The sequence below is a fragment of the Staurois parvus genome, unplaced genomic scaffold, assembly GCF_062004578.1.
Source record: "Staurois parvus isolate SC_StPar_1 unplaced genomic scaffold, SC_StPar_1.0 ptg000586l, whole genome shotgun sequence".
Lineage (NCBI taxonomy): Eukaryota > Metazoa > Chordata > Amphibia > Anura > Ranidae > Staurois > Staurois parvus.
The window spans coordinates 5,020,147-5,046,245 of NW_028318382.1; the positions used below are offsets into that span (position 1 = coordinate 5,020,147).

The 26,099-nt window shown below is 42.4% G+C and overlaps 2 protein-coding genes across 2 annotated transcripts in view; both read left to right on the top strand.

Annotated features, from left to right (window-relative positions):
• LOC149450055 (snake venom metalloproteinase atrolysin-D-like) overlaps positions 1 to 2,569 on the top strand; it is a 46,098-nt gene extending 43,529 nt beyond the window's left edge. The window contains exon 9 of the mRNA XM_089692401.1: positions 2,396 to 2,569. Coding sequence (XP_089548527.1) covers positions 2,396 to 2,569 — 174 coding nt within the window. The remainder of the gene's footprint in view (positions 1 to 2,395) is intronic.
• A 5,792-nt stretch (positions 2,570 to 8,361) lies between these two features.
• Positions 8,362 to 26,099, top strand: part of LOC149450056 (zinc metalloproteinase-disintegrin-like berythractivase) — a 39,903-nt gene continuing 22,165 nt past the window's right edge. Inside the window, exons 1-3 of the mRNA XM_089692501.1 lie at positions 8,362 to 8,407; positions 14,623 to 14,782; positions 19,433 to 19,610. Coding sequence (XP_089548627.1) covers positions 8,362 to 8,407; positions 14,623 to 14,782; positions 19,433 to 19,610 — 384 coding nt within the window. The remainder of the gene's footprint in view (positions 8,408 to 14,622; positions 14,783 to 19,432; positions 19,611 to 26,099) is intronic.

Genomic DNA, 26,099 nt, shown 5'->3' on the forward strand with positions numbered 1-26,099 from the left:
ACCCCTTGCAACTATAGCAGCAATATGTCCCCAGCTAAACTGACATCTCTAGGCTCAGTCAGAAATTCACTTGTATACTGTAGGGTTGTAACACTGTGTAAGTCTATGTGTTGCACAAGCCTGTGTTAGTGAATTGGTGGAGTGCTCTTAAGGACTGACATGTCACTGGTTAGCAGTTGTTCATCACATCTAAGAAGAACAGTCTCCATGGGTTAACTCCTTGAAGGGATGATGACTGGGGCTCTGTCTCTCTGGCTAGTTTTTTCCTGTTGTCAATTGTCGGTGCTGCACAATCTCTGAGGTGCCTCACCTGGGATGGTCACAGGCCTCCTCTGTGATTTCCAACACTCTGACCTCTCTCTGCAGGGGGAGATGTCATTGCTGTCGGTAACTGCCGTCACGGGTGACTGGTACCAATGATCACAGTTGCTGCTGACTTCAGCTGCTGTAGATAACCGTTGTCCTTAGCAACCTCTGCTGTTCTGGAAACAGTGTCAGTGTACTTCACAGTGGGGTCTGCAGACTAGCCCCCACATGTCCCCTGCAAAGGCCCACATGGCTCCCCTCCACCCCCCTTCCTCCTTGCAAAGCATCCTGGTCTTGTAGTTCTGTGCAGTATAAAGTGACATTGTCTGCCTCTGTAATGAAACTGCAACTCCCACAAACACTCCAGTACTGCTGAGATCTGAGCAAATCAAACCCTTTCTGCCAACATGCAGTCTTAAAAGGGAAACAGTTCTTTACCCTCTCTAGCCGTCTGATAATGTCAATATTTCTGTGCTCAAAGCAGTACTTTTTTTGCATGGAAATATGCTGTTTTTTTATTGTAGGCCTGTAATTCTTAGGAATAACTCACTGAAATCTGTCTTAACAAGAGTCTAGTAAACATCCCCGGTATGATATTGAAACACGAAATCATAAATTATAATATAATAAATAATCCTAAACAATAATAATACATTTAATTCAATAATGTAATCAAACCAAAAACACTGAAATTTGAAATAGAGCGCCAAGTTTGCACATCACTGAGCTCAGTCGCAAAATCGTTTTCAGTGTTTGATGACGAATTTCCCCACAAATCATTACCACTCAATTCTGCAAGTAGTTCTAATTTACTATCGCTGTTCTCTAGCTGGTCTAAAACTGCTTTTGACCTAAAGGGACGCTTTTTGGACGCTATGGACGTTTCTCAGTTTCCAGGCAGAAAGAACAGTAAAAATGCAGGCAGGGCACAGGACAAAGCACTAGGAACAAAATGTATGTGAAATGGTTTGATACAGTAATGTTTTACTATGTGATTTAAGTGTATTGAGTGAATGTCACTTTTAAAATTTTTTAATTTACCGCCGTTCAATCCCCCCGTACGTCCCAACGCTCGCAGGGAACGGAACCTGGAAGACGGATGCTGGCATCGGCCAGAGGACATGGCCGGGGACACTGCAGGGGGGACATCGCAGGAGCGCAGGACAAGGTAAGTGAAACAGGGATCCCGGAGCAACGCTGCAGGGCATTCCTGAGTGTACCCCGGGGTTACAGCTTTTGGTACTGAAAGTTTTCCCCGAATACCGCCAGGGGGGTTAAAAGGGAAACGGCAATGGCCCCGCTACACAAGTAAATTGCCAGGTAGAACATCAATCAACAGCCGTTGTGGACTTCACAGGTTCTTTTGATAGAACAGCTTTGGACAATGGAGGTTCAGACAGCTTAATGCTTTTCAAAACACTTCTTATATGTAGATCAGGTACATAATTTTAACAGCAGTAATTACTCTTCAATGGTTTATGTACTCATTTGCTACTTGACAGCCTTTCTCCAAGGAAGCCTCTTAGGGTTTGTAGAATCCTCAGAGGTCTTCATCACCATGTACCCCCTCCCCAATTGGTGCTCAAAAGGTAAAAAATATTTCTTCTTTGAATGCTAAAAATGTAACCTTCAAACATTAGTAGCAGACTCTTTCTGGTAATGGGAGACAGTTTTTCAATAATCAGATAACATAGTCTCAACATTGGTGCCTAGGGTCAACTCTCTTGAAGATCCTGTCACATTATCTTTACACAGGCCTGTCCTGAGATTGTAGAAACATTATGCAAATCTCAGGAAGCCAGTTGATGGCTGATGCTACTGTGGCCTCATTCAGCTGTCTGAGAGTAGAGGTAAGAGCATGAAGCTGGGCAGATAGATGTTTCCCGTATCATGTTTTAGTTACGTACTGCCTAAAGATCTATTACTTCTTCATTCGGCTGAGATAGTGGCTAAGGGAGTGTAAGTGGATTCTGTTTGGCATCATATAGAAAAGTGAATATTTCTTTATTTCCCTGTTTTGAGGAAACACAATTCAATCTACTTTTTTGCCATCTTGTAATGCCAGCTTTGCTTTTTCTATTTTACATAGGATTTCAACAGTTTAAACATTTCTGTGGTTCTTGTTGGGTTTGAGATCTGGGATAATAAGGACCAGTTTGAAGTAAGCGCTTCACCTTGGCAAACTTTAAAACAGTTTTCTTTATGGAGAATGGAAAATTTAGTGCCTAGAAAAGAACATGACAATGCTCAATTCATCACGTAAGTCTTTGATTGCAGATATAATCTGGTTCTCAAACAGTAATATCCATATTTTGGGTTTAATGCCATATATTTCCCCCTAAAATGCAAAACAAACATGATAAAGTTTTTTCTTTTTATTAATTATTCAAAAACACAATTTCTTTTTCGTACATTACGGGACATGCAGCAGGTCATAAATCAGGACTACTTGGGTTATGCATTATCTGTAGGTGAATGAACACTGGCAGAAACAAATAGACAGGATGTCCTCCCCTATATAGCCCATCCCATACAGGACATATCTTAGTTTTTTCACCAGTTTCAGAAAGTGATAGATACTGATGTGCAGCTTTCCGCATAATGCTACCAGATTTTCAATGGTTCCAGCAGGGATCAGGAGATTGGTGTTGTCTGGATCCAGTCCTACAGCTGTGACACTAAGATGGATTGTGCCCGGTCTATGCTATGATGGGATTGGGAAAAACATGCGGGAACTGCCTGTAATGCAACAATTTGGCACTGGACCCTGCATATGCGGAAGCCTGTGCAGTAATGACTCACCAAGGTGTTTCCACTAGAGTGCTGTACAGGTCCAGGGCAGGGGACCCTAAGATAGGGGGATTGAGTCCCTGAGGGTCTACTTAGACATTATCCGCCGGAATGGGTGAAAGTTGGATCGTGGTCTTTCCAGACAGATCCTGCCGTGAGATTGGTAAGTTCCTGTAAGTCAATTTTGGTATCTGTTTTATTGCTGCTTTTAAATTCATGTGTGCCTTTTCCTCCTTTCCCCTACTAGGGGGCTTAACAATTGAGTGCAATAGAGACATGGAAGCTGTACTTGACAGCCATCTTGTTAAGGTCTCAGAATTCTGTTTTTCATGAGCAATTATCTTCCTCCCCTCCTCCCTCCTCCTGAAAACTGGAATTTGTAGATGTAACTTTTAATGAACTTTTAAAGAGCCTCTTATCTTAAATAAAGCACAAATAGATGCCAGTGTCCAGGGCTGTAAACAGCTAATTAGTATTGGTAGGATGTCTGTTTTCCATGAACCATGGAAAACACTTTCCTTTGCCCCATTGTAAAACAATAATAACTCAGGCATGCAGTCACACATGACCTGTAAGGACATTAGAGCTCTAGGAATGCAGAATGTGCCATAAAACGGCTATTCCACATGTAACAATTCCACATACGATTCATAGAATTCAATAGGAACAGAGCACATTAATATTAGGTATATATTTGAACAGGGAATATAATACCAAACAAATCAAGGTTATACCTAACTATGTTAGCTCATAGAAAAGGGGTGAAAGCAGTCTCTTCTGTCCTAGGTGACAAAGGTACGCTGTGTTTAGTATCCCTGAGTTCGAAATACAATTCTGAATTTTAATCTGCCAGTTGCTAGAATACCACCTGCACGTATTGGAGTTTAATATTACTATAAAACTGTAGTTGGGACTTACATTTCGTGACCTCCCAACACCCATCCCTTAAACTAGATTATTGGTCAGTTTGTCTCTGTCCTCACCCCCTTGATATCATAGAAAAGGAGTGACAGGACTTGTGAAGGGGGAGCTCTCCTTTAACATCAATCAAGGAACATCTTAACGGATTTGAGAGCCAAGGCAACATTTTTGCTCGGACATTTGGATTCTGCTAAACCAGGAGTTTGCAAGTATTCTGCCTTCTTAACTTCTTTCTTTTATTTCTCTGTTGCTTTATTGTTCTCTTTATGTCTGTGTAACATCTTTTTTCTGTAAACATTTTAATTGCGAAATTTTGTCCTTTTTAATAATAAACCCTATTTTGAAAAGTGTTGAAACTGTCTCTAAAGCTTTTATTGCAAACTAAAGAATCCCTGTCTCTTGAAGAGTGCTACTGCATGTAATAATACTCTGAATATACTTGTCTGTGGTGACAGTGTGTGTTACAGATGTTTATTGTTCGCATTTGTTCTCGCTAACATTGTGAAGGGTTGATAGGCCCAAAACTATCTGGTGGCAGTTTGGAGTTTAAAGGGTTGTGTAATTAATTAACCCAGTGACAATTGCTCTCAGGCTGCTGGCACATAGATTGCGGTCCTGCAAGCTGGAAAATCTCTGTGTAGGGTGCAGCTGAGAGTGGCATTGTTATGCAAGTGACAGCGCAGTGTGAGATTGGCTGGTCCTTTGTGAGAAGGGAAGGGGTCGGGCACCATGTTGCGTCACAGGGGGCAATTGATATTGAGCTACTGTGTTCACTGTTTTTCCTGCTAGGGCTGGTTGTTTGCCTCCAGCTGTATATGTGTACCGTTTCTCTTTTCCCCTCTGGGAGGTGTTTGCTATAGGCAGCCTGTGTTCACTGTGTGCGGTATGCTATTGTGCCCCCAGCCACCAGGGGGTGGGGAACATATGTTCTTGCCAATTTTTGATCTGTTCAAAGCCTCCTTGTGTGTGTGGCAACAAAATGGAGCAGCCATATTTATCATTATTAAATATGAATGTTTTTTAGCCCAAACATAGTAACAGGCATGACACAGGAGGTACAGGAAAACCCTGGCAGGAGGCACAGGGGAACACAAGGCAGGCTCAGGATAGCTTGTGGGTTATGTTAGTTACCTGCTGGGGACTTGGCACTAGCAGCTGGGGCTTCCCCTGAGATACCACATTTTTGCTCTTTGCACAAACAGCTTTTTAAGTTGAGTGGGGCTTTCTTATGTAGGTACAGGTCTTGTTGCTCTTCTTTGCAGGCTGATGTCTCCTAAAAAGAGGAAAGGTGGGAACATGCAGCTGTTGCTGTCAGTTCATGTGGACATTAGACGTGGCCCTGCTGATGTGGTTTTCCCAGGAAGGCCAGGGTTATCAGGATAATCTAAACCATTATGCCTGTCTGGTCTTGTGGCTAAAACAGGGACTTGTGTTATGAAGGAAAATTTGTCAGCTTCTTGGGCAGATTAGAAAATAAAAAATAATTATTTGAGGCGCCAACTGTGACAAAATAACATATAATGAAGTATGAAGCTGCCCCTAATTTAGTGGGTGCCCACGCTGGTGTCAGTATGTGATATAAATAGGTAGGTGCTACATAAAAATGAAAATAGAAATACAGATAAGTGAAAATGTGCAATTATTTGGGGACTAGTATCACTACATGCCCCCAAATAAAACCATGAAATTGTAAATAGGTATCTCAAAGTGTATACTATGATCCCATAATTTATACATATATAGACAAAAAAATCCTAGCCTCAGCTCACCTCTGATGGTTCCTGCTGGGATGCGGAGTCCAGGCTGCGGCTGTCAGTGGGAACAAACGGCCTACCAGCACTACACCGCTTCCCTCTCATACACATCGGGCTCCAAACATCTTACTCACATAGGGCTAACCCTGCAAACAGAGTACACCCCTGCCTATTGATTGGCTTCAGCTATGTAGAAGAAGGTGGAGCCAGCACTGGACACGCCCAATTTGGTCACTATCCAGCTCCCTGTTATAGCTGGAGGAGATGAAAGGACCAATCCTCCAATCAGAGACTGTTAACCACCTGGGGTCCTGGACTAATGTCATCCCTGTGTACGAGGAGAGGGGGGCTCTGCAGAGAAATGAAGAATTCATACAAGAGGTCCACAGGCCACACAGAGAGAGTACAGGCCTGTGCTCTGCCCAGTTGCCCCTAGGTGGCAGTGTTCCCTAGTCGGCTGCCTAGTTTTCCTAGTGGAAGCACTGGCCCTGCCTGTCCCGGTAGCAGCATGGAACCCTGCCGTGCACATAGTGCGGGCTCCATTGCGCTCTTGACTTTAACTCTTGAACCTCTGTACAGGATGGTGACCTCTGCAATGCTAAGGAAGACAGAATGCTGCATAGGGAAAGCTGACATCTCGCTTGTGGCTAGAGGCTGACCCACCTATAACAGTCACATGTTTCTGACAGGCTGCTTGCTAACAGAATTTCTGTTACTCATGGCAATGACATATGATACTTTGCACTAGAATGACTCTTGCTGGCTCTTCATACCCCATGTGTTACATTACCCAAACCTTAGACTCTAGGTGCTGGTTACTTGTATTACACTCCTTTAAAGAACTTCAAACCAGGTGGAAGGCAAAGTCTCAACGCTTTACTGTATAAAATACAGAAAAGTACAGAAAAGTCCAAAGATCAGGTGATACAGTAATTTTTCCTACATTCCTACTTATACTCAGGCTATATGCTGCCCCGGCATACCTGGAAATATGTGGCGTGGTGTGAGGCTAGGAAGTTGCATCCTTGCAAGTATGTTGTGAGCTGTAGTTTGGCTTTCCTTCAGTCTGGAGTAGATATGATGCTGGCCTTGGGTATGATCAAAGGACAGTTTTCAGCCTTGGCTATTTTCAAGGCCAGATTGCTTCTTTCTCTTTGGTGCATACTTTTGTTCAAGGTGTCATGGGGGTTGATTTATTAAAGGCAAATAGAGTGTGCACTCTGCAACAGCAGTTGCTCCAGAGCTTAGTAAATGAGCAGAAGCTCTGATGACTTCCATATTTATTTTGGATTCACTGAAATTCACTACTGTTTAATTCAGAAATGTGGATACATCCGAAAATTCCAAATAATGAAAATTTTGTCCCAATTTCAATTTGGAACAAAACGAACTGCACCTGTCTAATCTGAGATAGCTCACCCCTCCCACAGAGGTCATGGCAAGTAGTTGTAACTGGGGACATGCAGTAAATGGTAATAACATGCAAGCAAAAATGTTGTTTTTTATTTTCCCTGCATGTGATTGGGTATTTTTTGCAAAGTGAAGCTTTACCTCATTTACTAAGCTCTGGAGTAACTACACTCTGCAAAGTACACAGTCTATTTGCCTTTATAAATTGACCCCATGGTGCCTCCAGTCAGGTCACCTTTGTCACCATGGGACTTTAGTTTGGTGTTGTAAGTTTTATAGAGACAACCTTTTGAGCCATGTCTGGGCCTTATATTAATTATTTTTTTTCTTAGATGGCACTTGGTACTTGTACTCGGGCCTTTTTTTATTTCTTCACTATGACAGGGTAGTTCTTTAACCTAATTTTTGCTGAAGGTTGTTTAAAATTTTCACCTTAATCAGGACATTGTTTTGTCTTCTTTTTTTGCCAGGCCTCAGTCACCGGGAGTTCTTAACACATTAGATGTAGTTCAGGCTATTAAAAATGTGTTTAAAAGTGTCTTCTGGATTCTTTGTTCATCCTTCCTGAAGGTCCTAAGGAAGGGTCTGGCAGTTACTAAGATGCCTATTTCACAGTGGATTCATCAGTTTATTGCCCAGGCCTAGGGGTTGAAGGATAAGGTTTCACCTTTTCAAGTGAAGGCTCACTCTACCAGAAGGGTTGGAGCCTCTTGTTCTATCCATCATCAGGCATCAGTGGGATCAGGTTTCAAGGCTGCGACCTGGGCTTTGGTACACACCTTTACAAGGTTTTTACTACTGTAGGTGGATGCAAGGGCCACTGAAGATACTGCTTTTGCCTGTAGTGTTTTTTGGGCTGAAGAGTGGTTCCGTTGGGCCTGGTGGTGGCTACTGTGTCTCCCTCCCCTCATTTGCAGTGCTTTGGGACATCACAGGGAGTTACGATTTATAACCTGCTCTGTGCTTGCATTTTTATACTTACCTGTAAAATCCATTTTTTGGAATATATCACTGGGCACAGAGGTCCTTCCCTTTTCTTGGGGATTCATCGCTTGCTACATAACTGAGATTCTTTCTGGATGGGAGAGGTTATATAGGGGTAACTTGCTGTCTTTTTGTTTCTGCCAGTGTCCATTCATCTATAGGTGGCGCATAACCCCGGTACATAACCCAGGTAGTCATGAATTATAACCTGCTTGTGTACTCCCAAGAAATTGATTTTACAGGTAAGTACAAAAATCCAATTTTCATCCAGTTGTATATTCACCCAAACTGGGTCACAAATATTCCATAAATTTTTCATACTAGCTTAGGTTCTTTACATTTACCTTTATATTAGCATCATGGCCAGTAAGGCTTTTATTGCATTGTTTAGTACTGTTCTAACACTGGAAGCTTGGTGTCAAGAGAAGAGAGCAGCCTGAACAACAGGCTCAGGGCAGGTCTGTGACTGAGAATTGCTACTGCAGTGGAGAAAAATAAGATCACAAATCTGTCAGTGCTCTCCGGCAGGGATACCTGGATCACAAGCCTAACTAATCTATATTGGATTTGATTGAGGTATCCCCTATATTTGTTATATAGGGAGCCCACATAGTCTCTACAGGTCAACAAACTTCTTGCACTCCGTTGCAACCCTTCCTGGTAAGGTTTCTGAATTTCTAGACAGGGGTGGAAGCTTATAAACATCCTGAGCATAGCTATGAGAATGCTAGAATGATGCTGTTCCCAGACTTTTCTGCCAAAATACAGAAGAGACATTCTTTACTGAGGTGAGGAAGTGACTGCAGGATAAAGTCCCTCAATATAACATGATCTACCCTAGCAAGCTTCATTTACAGCATCAGGGAATGGTCAATGTCTTTGCTACCTCACAGGAGGCCAGTGACTGGAGGGACTCTTTCAGTAGGCTACTAAGCTGTATCATTGGTTTTATTATACAGGATTTTTATAGTGCCAACAAATTGCACAGCGTTTTACAACATGGTGCAGACAGTACAGTTACAATACAATTGAATGCAAAAGAAATCAGAGGGCCCTGCTTGTTAGAGCTTACGATCTAAGAGAGATGATCGAGTGATACAAAAGGTAAGAACTGTGGAGGATGAGCTAATGGAGAAATAAGAGTACAATTGTTAGGTGGGAGCAAATAGGCTTTTCTGAAGAGAAGGGTTTTCAAGGATTGCATACAAGTGGACAGATTATGAGGTAGTCAGACAGATTGTGATAGGGAGTTCCATAGGATGGAAGAGGCTTGAGAAAAGTCCTGGAGGCAAGCATGGGAGGAGGTGACAAGAGAGCTAGAGAACAGGAGGTCTTGGAAGGATCGAAGAGAATGATTTGGTTGGTATTTTGAGACTAGGTGATGTAGCTGGGGGCCGAGTTGTGGATGGCTTTGTAAGTTGCTGTTAGTATTGTGACTTCAATTTGTTGGGTGAGTGGAAACCAGTGGAGGGATTGGCAGAGAGGGGTAGCAGACACTGAACGGTTGGTAGGGTGGATGAGTCTGGCAACAGCATTGATGATGGACTGAAGGTGGTATAGCGTATGTAAAGGTAAGCCAATGAGGAGGGAGATGCAGTAGTTGAGACGAGGGATGACCAGGGAATTAATTAGAAGCTTTGTGGTGTCATTTGTTAGGAAAGGGCGTATTTTGGAGATGTGTAGGTTGAGGTGTCAAGCTTTGGACAACGATTTAGTGTGGGGCCGAAAGGATAGTTCAGAGTCAAGAATAACACCTAGCACCCTAGCGTGCGGAGACGAGTTGATAGTTGTGCCATCGATCTTGACAGACGTCAGGAGAGGGGCACATGGGGGAAGAAATAATATGAGCTTGGTTTTGGATAGACTGAGTTTGAGGAAGTGGTGTGACATCTAGACCGTTATGTGTGTTAGTAAATTAGTGATGTGTGTGGCAGGGGCGGACTGACCATTTGGAAACTCGGGCACTGCCCGAGGGCCCGGGGTCAGTAGGGGGCCCCATGAGATGCCCCTGGTACCTTTTTCATAGGCTTTTTTGAGTTTGGGCAAGGACATAGGGGCCCCATGATCCCCTATTGCCTGGGGGCCCCATGAGTTGTCAGTCCACCCCTGGTGTGTGCAGACTGATGGAATGAGCTGGGAGGTAGAGAGATAGATTTGGGTGTCATCAGTGTAGAAATGGTATTTTTTCAACTGACCCAGGAAAGAGGTGTAGTTACCCAGGCAGGCTCTCCCATCTTTCTTTCTTTTTTTTTATTACCTCACAGTGGAGCAGCAGTTACTCCTATGTCCTAGACTTGATCCGTTAAGGTCTAAGGGCTGTCTGGGTCATTTCTGTCCGAGTACCGATACATTCAGTCAAGTACTCGACAATACCGAGTACCGATACCTTTGCAGTGCGATATGAGTCCATACAAAATGAATGGGCTCAAATCGTACTGCAAAGAATCGCATGCGATTTGAACAGGAATGAGGTGCGATTCCTGTCCAAATCGCATGTGATTTCCCCCACTGCTCCTGTGTGTTCCCAGTATAGAAAGACAGGGAAGTGCCATCTAAATAGTGCAGCAATGGGCAAACAGACAGGTTTTTAATGTTATCACAACTCACACGGTAAAACTACATAGTGCGTATATCTTGCATGTCAAATCCAAAATCAAAGGGCTGGAGGAGATGTATAGGCAGTCTGCTCCCAAGCTGACATCACTTCTGCCCTATATCCACAGGGCTCCTACATCTTCTCCAGCCCTGTGAGCACCGCAAGCATCTGTGGTTTTGGGTTTGACATATATATATATATAAAAATACATCAGTGGTTCATATAGTGAACTCGGTGTAGAGTTATTCACCCTGAGGTCATCACAAAGGACAAGGGGGACTCTTTACATCTGGAGGAAAAGAGATTTAATCTCCAAACACAGAAAGGCTTCTTCACAGTGAGAGCTGTGGAAACGTGGAATAGATTCCCTCAAGAGTTGGTTCTGGCCAGCTCAGTGGATGGCTTTAAAAAAGGCCTGGATTGTTTCTTAGATACACAGAATATAACTGGATACTAACATTTATAGGTAAAGTTGATCCAGGGAATATCCAATTGCCTCTCGGGGGATCAGGGAGGAATTTTTTTCCCTGCTGGAGCAAATTGAGTCATGCTCTGCTGGGTTTTTTTTGCCTTCCTCTGGATCAACTGTGGGTATAGGATTATAGCTTTTTTTTTTACATGACTGAACTGGATGGACTTTTTTCTTTTTTCAGCCAGACTAACTATGTAACTATGTAACATGCAAGATATACATATTACAGCGCCTTTTATTACAGAGGGCTTCACAGAACAGCTGTATTTATACTGAGATTAAATTACACAAAGGTGGACTCTATTTACTAATTTGGTGACTTCTGAAGGCAATTGGTTCCACTAGATTTTAGTTAGGGGTATCAGAGTAAAGTGGGCTGAATACAAATGCACGGCACACTTTTCAGATATTTAGTTGTAAACAAATTTGAAAACCATTGATCATTTTCCTTCCACTTCACAATTATGTGCCACTTTGTTTTGTTCTATCACATAAAATCCCAATTTAGGTTTTTGGTTGTAACATGACAGAATGTGGAAAATTTCAAAGGGTATGAATACTTTTTCAAGGCACTGTATGTACTTTTACCATGTGAGTTGTTATGAAATTAAAAACCTGTCTGTTTGCCCATTACTGCACTTCTTAGATGGTGTTTCCCTGTCTTTCTATACTGGGATCACAGAGGAGTGGTGGGGGAAACCACATGCGATTTGGACAGGAATTGTACTGCATTCCTGTTCCAATCGCATGCGATTCTTTGCAGTACGATTTGAGCCTATTTATTTTGTATGGGCTCACATCGGACCGCAAAGGTATTGGTTTCAGGTATCAGGCGCGTTAGCACGAGCATGAGTACTCGTGCAAGTACACTGTATTGGCACTGATACCTATACCAATATCGATGCAACCCTAATAGAAATGAAGAAAGTTAGAATTTCTTCAACCAGGTCTACAGCATGGACAGTGGCAGAATTTGTACACATTGCCAGATAGAAATCAGTACTTCTTACATACTTGTGTTTGTTTCACAGGAATATAGATTTTGAGGGTATTACAGTCGGACTGGGAAATGTTGGGTTAATGTGCAGTGAAATGTATTCTACAGGAATCGTTCAGGTGAGATTCCATAACCTAATACAGAACAGGTCACAATAATAAGTGTACACAAATGTGACCCTTCAGTCTTAAATCAATATAGTTGTATTCTACGAACAGTATTTTTGACCTCTTCACGCCAGCCGCACACATATTTGCGGCCTCCCGGTGTCTGGGCCTAGACGCCGAGCAGCCGCACATTTGTGTGCAATTAAAAAAAACATATGTGCTGAGAGCGCGCGCCCTGCGCGCTCCCAGCACACATGTCCGGTACTCACGGAAAGGTCCCGATCTCCTCTTTCCCGATCATGTGACCGCCGTGATGGCAAATCATGGCGGTCACATGACCCTAAAACCTCGCCCCACCTCCTGGCTTCTGAAATCCTTAAAGGGCTGGGAGGCGCCGGTGCCAAGGAGTTAAAGGTATTATGATTGGAAGGTTTATATCTGAACTGAGGTGAAGCAGTTTGCAGACAAGGATTTGGGTGTAGGGAGGTATAAATAGAGGTGCACCAAAATGAAAATTCTGGACCGAAGCCAAAATGGAGAGTTTTTTTTATATTCTTTTTATTTATATATATATATCCAGTAATGTAAAATAACTTATTGAAAGTATATACATGTACTTATATATGGATATAAGTAAGTACATTATATGCTGCACAATAATTAATGGGCATATTTTTTTTATTGGCCAAATGCTGATAACCCTATTTTTCGGATGATAATTTTCAGCAACCAATATATCGATGCATCACTAGGTATAAATCTTCCATATAATACTTTAAGAATAAATATTGAAATTCTTGCATTAACCCAGTCACGCTCATTTAAGTAGACCACTGATAGGGCATGGCCTTGCTGCATGACCAGTCAATGTTCTCACTTTGCAGTTTGGTCTAGTGGCTCTATTTTATAAGACACGGTCTGCTGCCACCTGAAGGATCTGACACACTACGTGTTTTGTTCTCCAATGGATCTCAGCCTGCCTGATGTTGCAAGTTAGGAAATAAATTAAATGGCCCAGTACCGAAGAAACTTCAAATTCCATCATGTTTTATTAGTGTAACATCAACAACAGTCATATCAAAAACAATAGGAACAAGGGTCAGCCGTACACTGGAGGATAGATGAATATAGTGTGTATTTATTGATGCATAGGACACACAAAACACCAGGACATGAAAACAGGACCTGTTAACAAATTTCACATGATCTCATCCTTAATCATAACAAAGAAAACAACAAAAGTGCTGTCTTATATAGGTATTAGTTAATAAAGAACACCTGTCCTAATCAGCACTCCTGAATCCTGAGGGTACGCCTACTAATACATTGTAACAAGACATATAAAACCATTGTATCATAAGTAGTGATCTCAGAGAACAAGAAAGGAAGAAAAGAAAAAAGTAAAGTGATGTGGAATAAAAAGAGAAAAAGAATAATAGATAAAAATATATGTGAAAAAATAATTATGAAAAAATTATAAATGAAAAATAGAATAACAAACACAGATAAAAGTGAGTAAATATCCCAAGAAGATATGGGCTAAGAAGCCACATTTGTAAATCAAAAATATATGCAAAAAACTCATACAAAAAGTGCATATAAAAAACAGAAAATGCATACAAAAAATGCATCAAAAAACAAAAAATGCATGTCTACTAGGGATAAAATACAAAAAAAAAATGACAAAAGACCATATTCAGACCGGAACACATCAAAACAGCAGGAAAAAAAAAAAATCACTGTAGAAGAACCGAATAGTGTTTTAAACCAGTTCCATGTTTATTGTCTCCCCTTCCCATTCATTCTACTGGCCAACCCTGCCATTCTATGCAGCTTTCTCCTATAAGCCCAGGCTATGGGGTATGGAAATGCTTTTTAAAAATACAGGAGATGGGGACTAAAGAAACAAAGGATTGTGAGTCAACCTAAAGGTGAATTTGGGATTTAGGCATGCGAAAATAACCACCCAACCCATGTTATTGTATGTCAATTTAGCATGCCCATATTTTTATTGAGGACTTCTTAGGTGATAGCTTGATAAATCATAGCCATTGACTCCCTATTAGCAACTTTTGTTTGTAAATTTTTTTTATAATGACAATAAATCTTATCATATCAATAACACCTTTCTATTGTCTCACAATGCTGATGCAAGAATGCAGGAATGAATTCCATGCTGGGATTTGTAGTTTCAAAATACCATTGGAAGATCTTGAAGTTATATGCTTTTACTGTACATGTCTATAACTATTTCTAGGCTTTGTTTACTTGCTTCCTGTATCTAGTCCTCCCTTACATTCCCTTCTCGCCTCAGGATCACAGCACTTCAGCAATTGATATTGGAGCCACGTTAGTCCACGAGGTTGGCCACAACCTGGGAATGTCTCATGATGACAAGAACTGCTCATGTCCCTCAGGTCCATGCATCATGGATCCATTTCTCAGGTATGGTCAGAAATGTTAAAGCTGCACCAAGCCAATATGAAATACATAGGGTATGATTATGTCTGAGGAGAAATACTGATTTCCTCTTTACCCCTAAGCCCCACATTAGGTTCTTACTACAATATCTATGTCCACCACATTTGTTATTAAAGGCTATGTCACCTTTTTTTTTCTCTAAATTTCAGCTTCTTTATGTACCATAATACCAATAATATGCCTCTCTTGCAGAAAAGAAAAAGCTTTCTGTAGATTCTAGAACAGGCCTTACATCAGCCTCCACTGTTTGCTATTGAAAACTCCTCCATTACTTCCGGGTGTCTGTCCTGGTTTTTGGGACTCAGGAGGTAGTTCAGCAGCTGACCTCATTAACACAACCTAAACCTGTTCCTGAGATTGCTCCTGCCCACCTCTGTACTCATATGCATCCAATGTTAGTGAGCACCATTCTCACTGAATACACAGCCAGGGTTTTCCTCATTTTGTACCTTACCTTCTTCTTGTATTGATCATTCATTTGACAGAGTGTGCAGGAGCTGATCGATCACATAACAGCCTATGTGGAGTAAAGCTGTAGTATTGAAAACAGGAGTAATGAGTCCCTGGAAGTTTGTAAACTCACTATATATTCTGATTGTACAATCTCCTATAGAGCTGCCATTAACTATGTAGTGCAAGGGCCTGCCTGATTGGATACAAAGTGCTTGGATAGATAGGTGTGTCCTCCTACTATATCGTTTTGGTAAATGGAGATTGTACAGAGATTATACAATCAGATTGCATAGTGTATGGCCACTTTTATACACCTAAAATTATTATTATTATTATACAGGATTTATATAGCGGCAACGGTTTGGTCAGCGCTTTATAATATAAGGGAGACAGTACAATTACAATACATTTCAGTACAGAAGGAATATGAGGGCCCTGCTCGTGGAGCTTACAATCTAAAGGAAGGGGGAGGTGATACAAAAAGTGATAGCTGCGGGGGATGATCTGGTGGAGGTGGTTCAAGTACAGTTCTTAGGTGGAGGTGGGGTAGGCTTCCCTGAAGAAGTGAGTTTTCAAAGATCACCTAAAGGCAGACAGGGTGGGGGCTGACCGGACATGATGTGGTAGGGAGTTCCAAAGGATGGGAGAGGCTCTGGAGAAGTCCTGGAGGCAGGCGTGGGAGGAGGTGATGTTTGAGCTAGAGAGGAAGATATCTTGGGAGGAGTGGAGTGGACGATTTGGGTGGTAAAATGAACTAGTCACGCTTTCAGTGTCATTACTTGTGGAGGGTAACCCAAACAGGGAAACAAATGCACATTTTGCCATGTCCAAAAATGTGCAACAAACTCGCCAAAATGTTCAGTAAAAAACATACAAACTGCAACACGCCAAAATGTTCCATAAGCCACATTTTTTGATGATAGGGTAGCCAAAAAATGTGCTAAAAAACATGCACTCCCAATACACTAGGAGTGGAATGGGACCTGAAAGTGAATTTGGTGTGTTTACACAAGAACAATGACAGCTGAGTGTCTCCATCTACTCCCTCCCATGTACTTGTACAAGAACTGGCCATACACTATGTAATCTGATTGTGCAAACGTTGTACAATTTCCTATAGATTTACCAAAACGATGGAATAGAGGACCCTCCTGAACAATCTATTCAATTTGTATCAAATCAGACAGGCCCTTGCACTACATAGCTGATGCTAGATCTAAAGGAGATTGCACAATCTGATTGTATGGCCACTGTAAAGGAAGAAATAGGAAAGTGGGTGGAAAAAAGTGGTGGTACAGTAATGAGGGAGGTGTAGTCCAAAGTGGTAAAACATGCCCTATTCCAGTGTTTCTCAACTCCAGTCCTCATGGACCCCCAACAGGTCATGTTTTCAGGATTTCCCTCAGATGAAACAGCTGTGGTAATTACTAAGGCAGTGAAACTGATCAAATCACCTGTGCAAAATAATGGAAATCCTGAAAACATGACCTGTTGGGGGTCCATGAGGACTGGAGTTGAGAAACACTGCCCTATTCTGTGATGCAGTAAGGCAGTGCATGATGGGATATGAAGTTTCCTGAATTGTCACATGATAATACAAGAAGTGCTGATATCAGAATTCATTTTTAACATTTTGAACAGAGTAGTGAAGATTGAAGGCTGCCTTGAACTAGGTAAGTGAGCATACTGGAATGGCTTGGGCATTAGAAAAGGTTTCTATTTATTGTAAGAAGTGAAATTCTGCCCGAAAAGGTGAACTTTAACCGTTTCTTATAGCAGAAATACTGCTACAGGGCAGCACAGGTGCACAAAATCACGTATATATATATATATATATATATATATATATATATATGTGATTTTGCAGATCCGGGTAGGGGGCGTGTGTGCACGCCCTACCCGCAGCACCATTTGCTGCACGGGCTGTCAATCAACGGGTCTCAGCCAGTGATTCCCTGCCGACACCCGGTGACCTCCAAGGATTTCCGACAGGGGAGAGACCTGTATGTAAACAATACAGATCTCTCCCCTGTCAGCTCCTGCACACTGCTTTGTATGGCTCTGCTTAGCCATACAAAGCAGTGTGTTTACAGTGAAACACACACACAGCCCCCCATAGTAAAAACACACACAGCACACAGTTAACCCTTTGATCGCCCCAGATGTTAATCCCTTCATGCCCGGTGTCATTAGTACAGTGTCAGTGCTTTTTATTAGCACTGATCACTATATTGGTGTCACTGGGAATGTCAGTGACACCAAGACAGTTCCCCATAGTGTCAGAATGCCCGCCGCAGTCCCGCTATAAATCGCTGATCACCGCCATTACTAGTAAAAAAAAAATTTCAGTATATATACCGCCATTTGTAAACGTTATCACTTTCATGTAAACCAATTAATTTACACGTATTGGGATTTTTTTTTAGCAAAGACATGTAGCAGAATACATTTTGTCCTAAATTTATGATGAAATTTGATTTTTCAATTTTTTTTTATTGGACAAGTTTAATAGCAAAAAGTCAAAAATATAGTTTTTTTCTCAAAATTGGCGGTCTATTTTTTTATAGCACAAAATATAAAAAATGTACAGGTGATCAAATACCAACAATAGAAAGCTCTATTCGTGGGAAAAAAAGACGTAAATTTAATTTGGGTGCAGCATTGCATGACCGTGCAATTGTCAGTTAACCACTTGCCCTCCTGAGGATTTACCCCCCTTCATGACCAGGCCATTTTTTGCGTTACGGCACTGCGTTATTTTAACTGACAATTGTGTGGTCATGCAACGCTGCACCCAAATGAAGTTTACGTTGTTTTTTTTCCATGGATTAGGCTTTCTTTCAGTGCTATTTTATCACCTGTGCGTTTTTTATATTTTGCGTTATAAGCAAAAAAGGACCTACAATTTTTAGAAAAAAACAATATTTTGGACTTTCTGCTATTAAACATGTCCAGTACAAAAATAAAAAAAATAAAATTTAATCTTCAATTTAGGCCACAATGTATTCTGCGACGTGTCTTTGCTAAAAAAAATCCCAATACATGTAAATTAATTGGTTTAAGTGAAAGTTTACAAATTGCAGTATAGATAATGGGATTTTTTTTTCTACTAGTTATGGCGGCAATCAGCGACTTTTAGCGGGACTACGGAACTGCAGTGGACATTCTGACACTGGGGGGGAACTAACTTGGTGTCACTGACACACCAGTGACACCAATACAGTGATCAGTGCTAAAAAAAATCACTGACACTGTACTAATGGCACTGGGCAGGAAGGGGTTAATGTGAGAGGCGATCAAAGGGTTAACTGTGCTTGGAGTGTTTTACTAGGGGGTGGGGGGTGTTCTTCACTGTACTGTGCACAGCCATCCCAAGCAGTGTGCTCGAGCTGACAGGGAGGAAGAGTGTTTGTAAACAAAACAATCTTTCCTCCCTGACGGTGATTGACATCTGAGGCCGTGAATGGTGGCACGGGTGGGGCGTGCGTGTGTGCCCCCTAACTGGAAATGGTGCCGCCCTGTAGCAGTATATCTGGTATAGGGCAGTCCTAAAGCGGTTAAAGTAACGCAGTGCCGTATTGCAAAAAATGGCCTGGTCAGGAAAGGGGGTAAAAGTGTTACTAAACCCAGGACCTTGCATTTACTATATCTGGTCTCCCACAGTATACAGAACATGAAAGTACAATTATTTTAGTAAATATAAGCTGCTAAATACCTTTTCTCATCAGCAGTTAAAGCAATCTTGTGACTTCTATCAGTGTTCAGCAGAGCACTGGATAAAGCTTGTAGGAGGATTTTTATTTCTGCTCTAGGAGGATGCAAAACCCTTGACCTCTGTCTGGACAGTGCTGATTGGCCCTGTGCTGATCACATGCACTCTCCCAAGAAAATAAAACACTCTCTAGCAATACACACTAAACTGAGCATGTGCAGAATGGCTATGGTCCAGTCTGTCTTATCAGGAGATAAGACATAGATATTTGAACAAGAGGAGGAGCAGAAAAGTCAGGATCCAATGGCCTTTTTACACAGTGCAGGGGATTAACTCCTTAGGTTCCACAGAGAGTATAACAAGCATGCTTTACTGCATATACAGACTGATTTTACTGTTGTGGGTTTAGTAACACTTTAATTGTCTGTCTTTACTCTCTCCCTTTACAGTGACCCCCCTGCTGAAAAATTTAGTATCTGCAGCGTGAACAATTACAAGACTTATCTCTTGAACCAGAAGTTTGAGTGTCTGATGAATAAACCTAATAAAGATAGAGTTATATCCCCACCAGTGTGCGGAAACTACTTAATCGAGAATGGAGAGCAGTGTGACTGTGGAACTTTAAAGGTCAGTCTGTGTATTCTAACCTTTCCAAGAATGAAAGACTTCTCAATTCTACACCATGAACCTTTTGTTTGTTTGAAATAATCTAGTGTAATCTAGTACCAACCTCCCTCATTAAGGTTTGTAGGCAGATGTCAACTGTTTTATATTATGTTATTGTCATTCTTTGGGTTTACTTGCTGTGTTGTGTCTGCCATTTGGCCTGTTGAGGGTCTAGTCCTTGAAGTATTTAAGGTAAGAGATTGGGTCTCTAGGGCTCTTCCTTTGGATGGGGTAAAGAGGGACCATTAGATGGAAGCTTTTATAAGTCAAATGTATGAAACACCACAGCAAAGCCATAAAGACACAGCCATATGCTAAAAGGGAATGTCAATCATTTGTTGCCTTATGCACTGCCTTGGGATTGCTGGATGAAACAGTATGGAAAGAAGTTGTAATGCCATATCTTTATTCAGTAAATCCTACAGTGTACTGGAATGGGGAATAAAGTATACATCTTGTGTTTACCTTCTAGATAATGGAAATTGTCAAGTAACTAAGGAAGGAGAAGCAGTCAATTTGGGAGAGGAGGCAGTGGTGGCCAGTGATGGAGGCTCTGTTGGATGGGGGGACTGGCGGCTGTATGGTCTACCCGTCTTAGGGGCAGGGACCCCAGGTTGGGGACAACTGAGTAGCAGAGCCCTCATATGCCCTTAATCTGAAGAAAGTGTAACCAGTGTTAAAGAACTGGTGGAGGAAAATCAGTGTCTAAAGCGGAACTACACTGCACCCGAGCACCACAAACCAAAAACAATACTTAATTCATTTTTAATATTCAAAGCAAACTCCCCCATCCATCCATATCTTCATTTTGCTGAGAAATCACTTTTAGAAACACCTCCTAGCATTGCTGGCTGTGGCCATTTTGAGTAAGAGCAGACAATTCATGTAGCTTTTACTTCCTGGAATCTCTCTGCCCTTAGTTCATGCATACAGGCAAGAGGGTGTGCTTATCTAAGAAAACCCCTCCTCCCTTCCCAGGCACCTGGAGTGTATGGTGTCATTTGTCTAAGCCTGGGAACCAGCACACTACTTAAGAAATTTAAAAAATAAGTTTAAGGGCTCGTTCACCCCAATACGTGCATGAAAAATGATGGAAAATGACGTGCAGATTTCACTTGCAGAGACGTCAGTTTACATTTTTTATACATATTGCAGATTCATGCGCAGAAAAAATCTGCATTTGATACTAGTGTTGTGAACAAGGCACATAGAGATCAATTGATCAATTGATTTTTTGCTTAGTTATAGTGGCTCCATGACTAAGCCCCAGCAGGGGACACCTGGATCTGGAGGGGCAAAGCAGTTGGAGTGGTTCTTGGGAGTGTTCGCCTGTAGTATTGGCAGTTTGCCTGTAGTATCAACTTAGTTTAAAGTGTTAAAAAGGGTGCCAAGTGACCTCCATTACAAGAAAAAAAGAATACTTACCTCGGAAAACATTTTTCATAGCCACTGGCAAAATCCCCGTACTTCACAACTGTCTCCTAGAAGCACATCATACTTGCTCTATGTACTTCCATGCTGAATATTCCCATATTATAGTTACTACTAGTTACTACTTGGAATATGCAGTTCAGTTTTGGGCACCAATTCACAAGAAGAACATTGGGGTACTGGAGAAAGTACAGAGAAGGGCAACCAAACTGATAAGAGGCATGGAGGAGATCAGCTATGAGGAAAGATTAGAGGAACTGAATTTATTTTCTCTTGAGAAGAGGACATTAAAGGGGGATATGATCAACATGTATAAATACATCAGTGGTTCATATAGTGAACTCGGTGTAGAGTTATTCACCCTGAGGTCATCACAGAGGACAAGGGGGCACTCTTTACGTCTGAAGGAAAAGAAATTTAATCTCCAAACACAGAAAGGTTTCTTCACAGTGAGAGCTGTGAAAAGGTGGAATAGTCTCCCTCAAGAGTTGGTTCTGGCCAGCTCAGTGGATGCTTTAAAAAAGGCCTGCATTATTTCCTAGATACACAGAATATAACTGGATACTAACATTTATAGGTAAAGTTGATCCAGGGAATATACAATTGCCTCTCGGGGGATCAGGAAGGATTTTTTTTCCCAGCAGGAGCAAATTGGATCATGCTTTGCTGGGTTTTTTTGCCTTCCTTTGGATCAACTGTGGGTATAGGATTAAAACTTTTTTTTTTTTCTTTATGGTTGAACTTGATGGACTTTTGTCTTTTTTCAGCCAGACTAACTATGTAACTATGTAAGGTGCACATTTAATAAAAATGACAATTTTAGGAAGATAGGATATGGTGACAAAGAACTGAACAAACTATTTCTTCCCTGGTTCCCTCAATCTACTGATTGTGGGGTACGGTAGGTACCAGGCAAGATGTTTTGGTCTCCTCCCCTTCTTAAGCCTATCAAACTCCAAGTCATAGAGTCCATTCATTCCTGTTAGAATAGAGGTATTTGATGCTACACTATTTACTTACCGAGAATCATCAATTTAGGCAGAAGCATTTGAGTAAACATGAATACCCTATCTTAAAACTATTGTATATACTAATCAAAGCAAAGAAAAGTATTATAAATGCTCAACAGTCTAAAAAGAATCCACGTCCCAATGTATATACAGTAGTATGATATGTTGGGGGTATTGGCTCAAGTCTAATGTGTTTTTCAGTAAGCTCACGTTAGTCAGAAACCAGGTTTCATGGCATGGCAGCCCAATTTTATTTAAAATGAATGAAAAGTCCAGCAAAATAAAAGGTTGCCCTCGCTGGGGTTTCCACCGTCAGTGCAAACCTGAAAGATAAATATTAGCCTCCTGGCTCTCTCCTGCAACACCTATGCTCAGGCTTCAGACTGTGGTATGGTCCCTTAGATCGCCCCTGTGCTCTTGTACAACAACTGTACCTTTTGCAGCTCTCTGCTACTCTGGCCTTCAGGCTTAGGGCCTTTGTCTGTTCCCTCACAGAATTTACTGGACATGCACTCTTCTGGCTGCTCCCTTGCTGCCTCATGGACTTCTGGGGAGGGTGGAGCACATCTGTCTCCTGGACAGAATCGTGTACTATGCCCAGGCCCATTAGTATAAAGGCTGTGCACACCTGCACACACACAAAGCTTGTGAGTCTCCAGTAGGACCTGGACACTGAGTTGAAGGCTCTGTCCCTCCCAATATCCTTTGAAGCCTCCAAACTCCAGACCCAAATCCTGGAATTACAATGAGCAACTTTCTATGCTCAGTGCAGACACTCTGGAGCCCCTCGCTCTGCATTTGTGAGAACCCTGTGTCATATTTGCCAACTTTTACACAGTGGCAGGGTGTCACATACCTTGGTTAGAGGCTGAGCTGATGAGAGGGCTTCCCTTTGGTATGAGCACCTCTGAAGGTGGTGACAGAGGTAGAAGTCTCAAAGATACATGGTTGCCGGTAGCTTGGTAGCAGGTGACTGCCAGAGACAAAGACATGGTCAGGGTCATACACGGTGAGGCTGAAGCATGGTCAGGCTGAGGTCAGTACCAGGAAAGCAAGCAGAGCAAAGTCCAGTAGCAGGTTGAGGTCTGCTCCAGGGAAAGAGTAGTCAGAGGCAAGCTGAGGTCAGTATCCAAAATCCACAGAGAAAAGTCAGGAACTAGCCGGGCCAGCAACGGGAGATCAGTCAGCATAAGCAAGAACACAGGAACACAGGTCACAGGGAAGCTGAACATCCAACAATTAGTACACATCAGGATTTCCTTTAAGCATTTCACTGCCAGAGCTGGTTTTGCATTTGGTTTTTGCACACGTTTAAAAAATAATTTTAGGCCTGAAGATTACACAAACCCCTTAACATTATATATTTTCTCAAAAGCAGACACCCTAGAGAATAAAATATTGGTAGTTCCAATTTTTATGTCACACTATATTACCGCAAAGGTCTAAGAAACTCAAAATTTCTGTAAAAAACACACTAAAGCAAATTTTAGGGAAAACTAACACAATAAATTACCAAAGTTTTAGGTAAAATATAAAAGACAAAATTGTACCGAGTAAATAGATATCCAACATGTCAAACTTTACATTTGTGTACGCCTGTGAAATGGCAACAAACTTCAGTACCCTATATTTTCTAATCGGGACACTTCAAAAGCCCCTACAGGTCATCAGTTTAGTGCTATGGAGAAGGTCTTAGAGGAGGTGCTAGAATTATTGATCTCACTCCAGTGTGTGCAGCGATATGTAATATGTGTATCACAATCAGTTTTTTGGGGGGGATACACAAAGTCCCCTGTGTGATTATTTTTAGGTTCTCTTTAAGACATGAAACATGGGGGGTCTCCTCTGGACTCCACTGAATGCATTACAATGCAAATCGCATTGCAATACATTCCTCTCTGGCTAGTCTAGCTGGGGAAAGTGACTGGGTGACCTGGAAGTGATGTCATACACGTCGCTTTCCAAGTCACAGGAAAAAGGGGAGGAGAATGGACATGCGTCCACTCTCCTCAATCCCCTCCATCCACCGGCACCCGCAGATGGGCAAGCGATACCTGGAATACATGGTGGGGGTGTGGGTATGGGGGGGGGCACCATTATTAGTTTTATACACTGATAGTTTCATGCAGCCACCGGATAGTGTGAAACCCCCCACTGTCAGGATGTACGAACCTGGCAGCGAAATGGGCGCCTATGCATGTGGACATGGACACCTATGTGTGCTGGTGCACACAGATGCACCTATGTGTCAGTGCATGCTGGATATTAACCCAAGCTCGTCTGTGTGCTGGTACACGTGCACGAGCATTAGCTGCTTGAGAATGTAACTTTAGCATTAGTATTACCCAGGGGCGGACTGACAACTCATGGGGCCCCCAGGCAATAGGAAATCATGGAGCCCCTGTGTCCTCGCCCACACTCAAACCACACCCAAAAAAGCTTATGAAAGGTACCAGGAGCATCTCATGGGGCCCTCTACTGACCCCGGGCACCCGGGCAATAGGAAACCATGGGGCCCCTGTGTCCTCCCCCACACGCAAACCACACCCAAAAAAGCCTATGAAAGGTACCAGGAGCATCTCATGGAACCCCCTATGGACACCGGGCCCTCGGGCAGTGCCCGAGTGCCTAAATGGTCAGTCCGTCCCTGGTATTACCTGTGAGAGTATTGGTTCTCTGACACAGGGCCTCACACTGCCATAATAGATAAGAAAATATATGTATAGAAGATGGAAAATATATATAAAGTTGCCAACCTATGCAAATAGAGAAGATAATAATATAGTGAAAAAAAATATTAATAAAAATAATAATAATAGTAATGTCAAAAATAACATGGGAACAGCCATTGTGCTCATATCATCCTAGGTCAGGGGTGGCGAACACGCGGCTCTCGAGCCGCGTGCGGCTCCCGGCCAAAATGAATGCGGCTCTTTGCCTCTTATCATATTTTGTATACTGTGGCTCTTTGCCAAGTTTCATCTTTCTTTGGGGAGGTGGGGAGCGGGTACCTGAATTTGACAGGTACCCGCTCTTACTTCTTTGTTCTTTGATCTTACCTGTTCCTCTATCCAGCGGCGCGCTGTCTTCCGGCTTCTGTAGTGTGGGCACTGGGCATGACAGCCGGGTGCCAAGTGCACATGCGCAAGAAGCGGTGCTTTTTGTGAATGGTAAGGCGGTACCTGGGACACATGACAGATCCCAGAAGCTGCCGGACCAATCACAAAGCGCAAGTGCTTCTCGCTCATGCGCACTGGGCACCCGGCTGTCATGCCGAGCGCCATTACAGAAGCCGGGAAGACAGCGCGCGGCTGAATCGAGGAACAGGTAAGATCAAACAAAAACTCTGCGGAAGTAAGAGCGGGTACCTGTCAAATTCAGGTACCCGCTCCCCACCTCCCCAAAGGTCAGCAGTCATCTGTACTGTCCGCAGTCTCTGGTCATCCCTGTGCTGTCCGCAGTCTCTGGTCATCCCTGTGCTGTCCGCAGTCTCTGGTCATCCCTGTGCTGTCCGCAGTCTCTGGTCATCCCTGTGCTGTCCGCAGTCTCTGGTCATCCCTGTGCTGTCCGCAGTCTCTGGTCATCCCTGTGCTGTCCGCAGAGACAGGTGCCACAGCAACCTCCAGGGTAGTTGATGTGTTAACTCTGGCTAAGTTGCATTTGATGTGTGTGTTGAGGGTGGACACTTACCTTGAAATGAACACATTGTTGTTTTGTAAGGGGAAGAAAGTGTTATGGTGAATAATATGGTTTTAATTATGTGTTTTTGTGTGAGTGTTTGTCTGTTTTGGCAGGTCACTGCGTGGTGTGGCTCTCTGACTTTCACAGTTTAAAATTTTGGCTCTTTGTGTCTAACTTGTTCGCCACCCCTGTACTAGGTGATCCTAATTGGGTAGTTAGATGCATAATTATTATTTTACCTCTCTGATTGCTGCAGATTCTACATTGTGTGGACTGGACTGACATTGGGAACTATTTCTTGGTACTGTTATATTTTCCTCTATATACT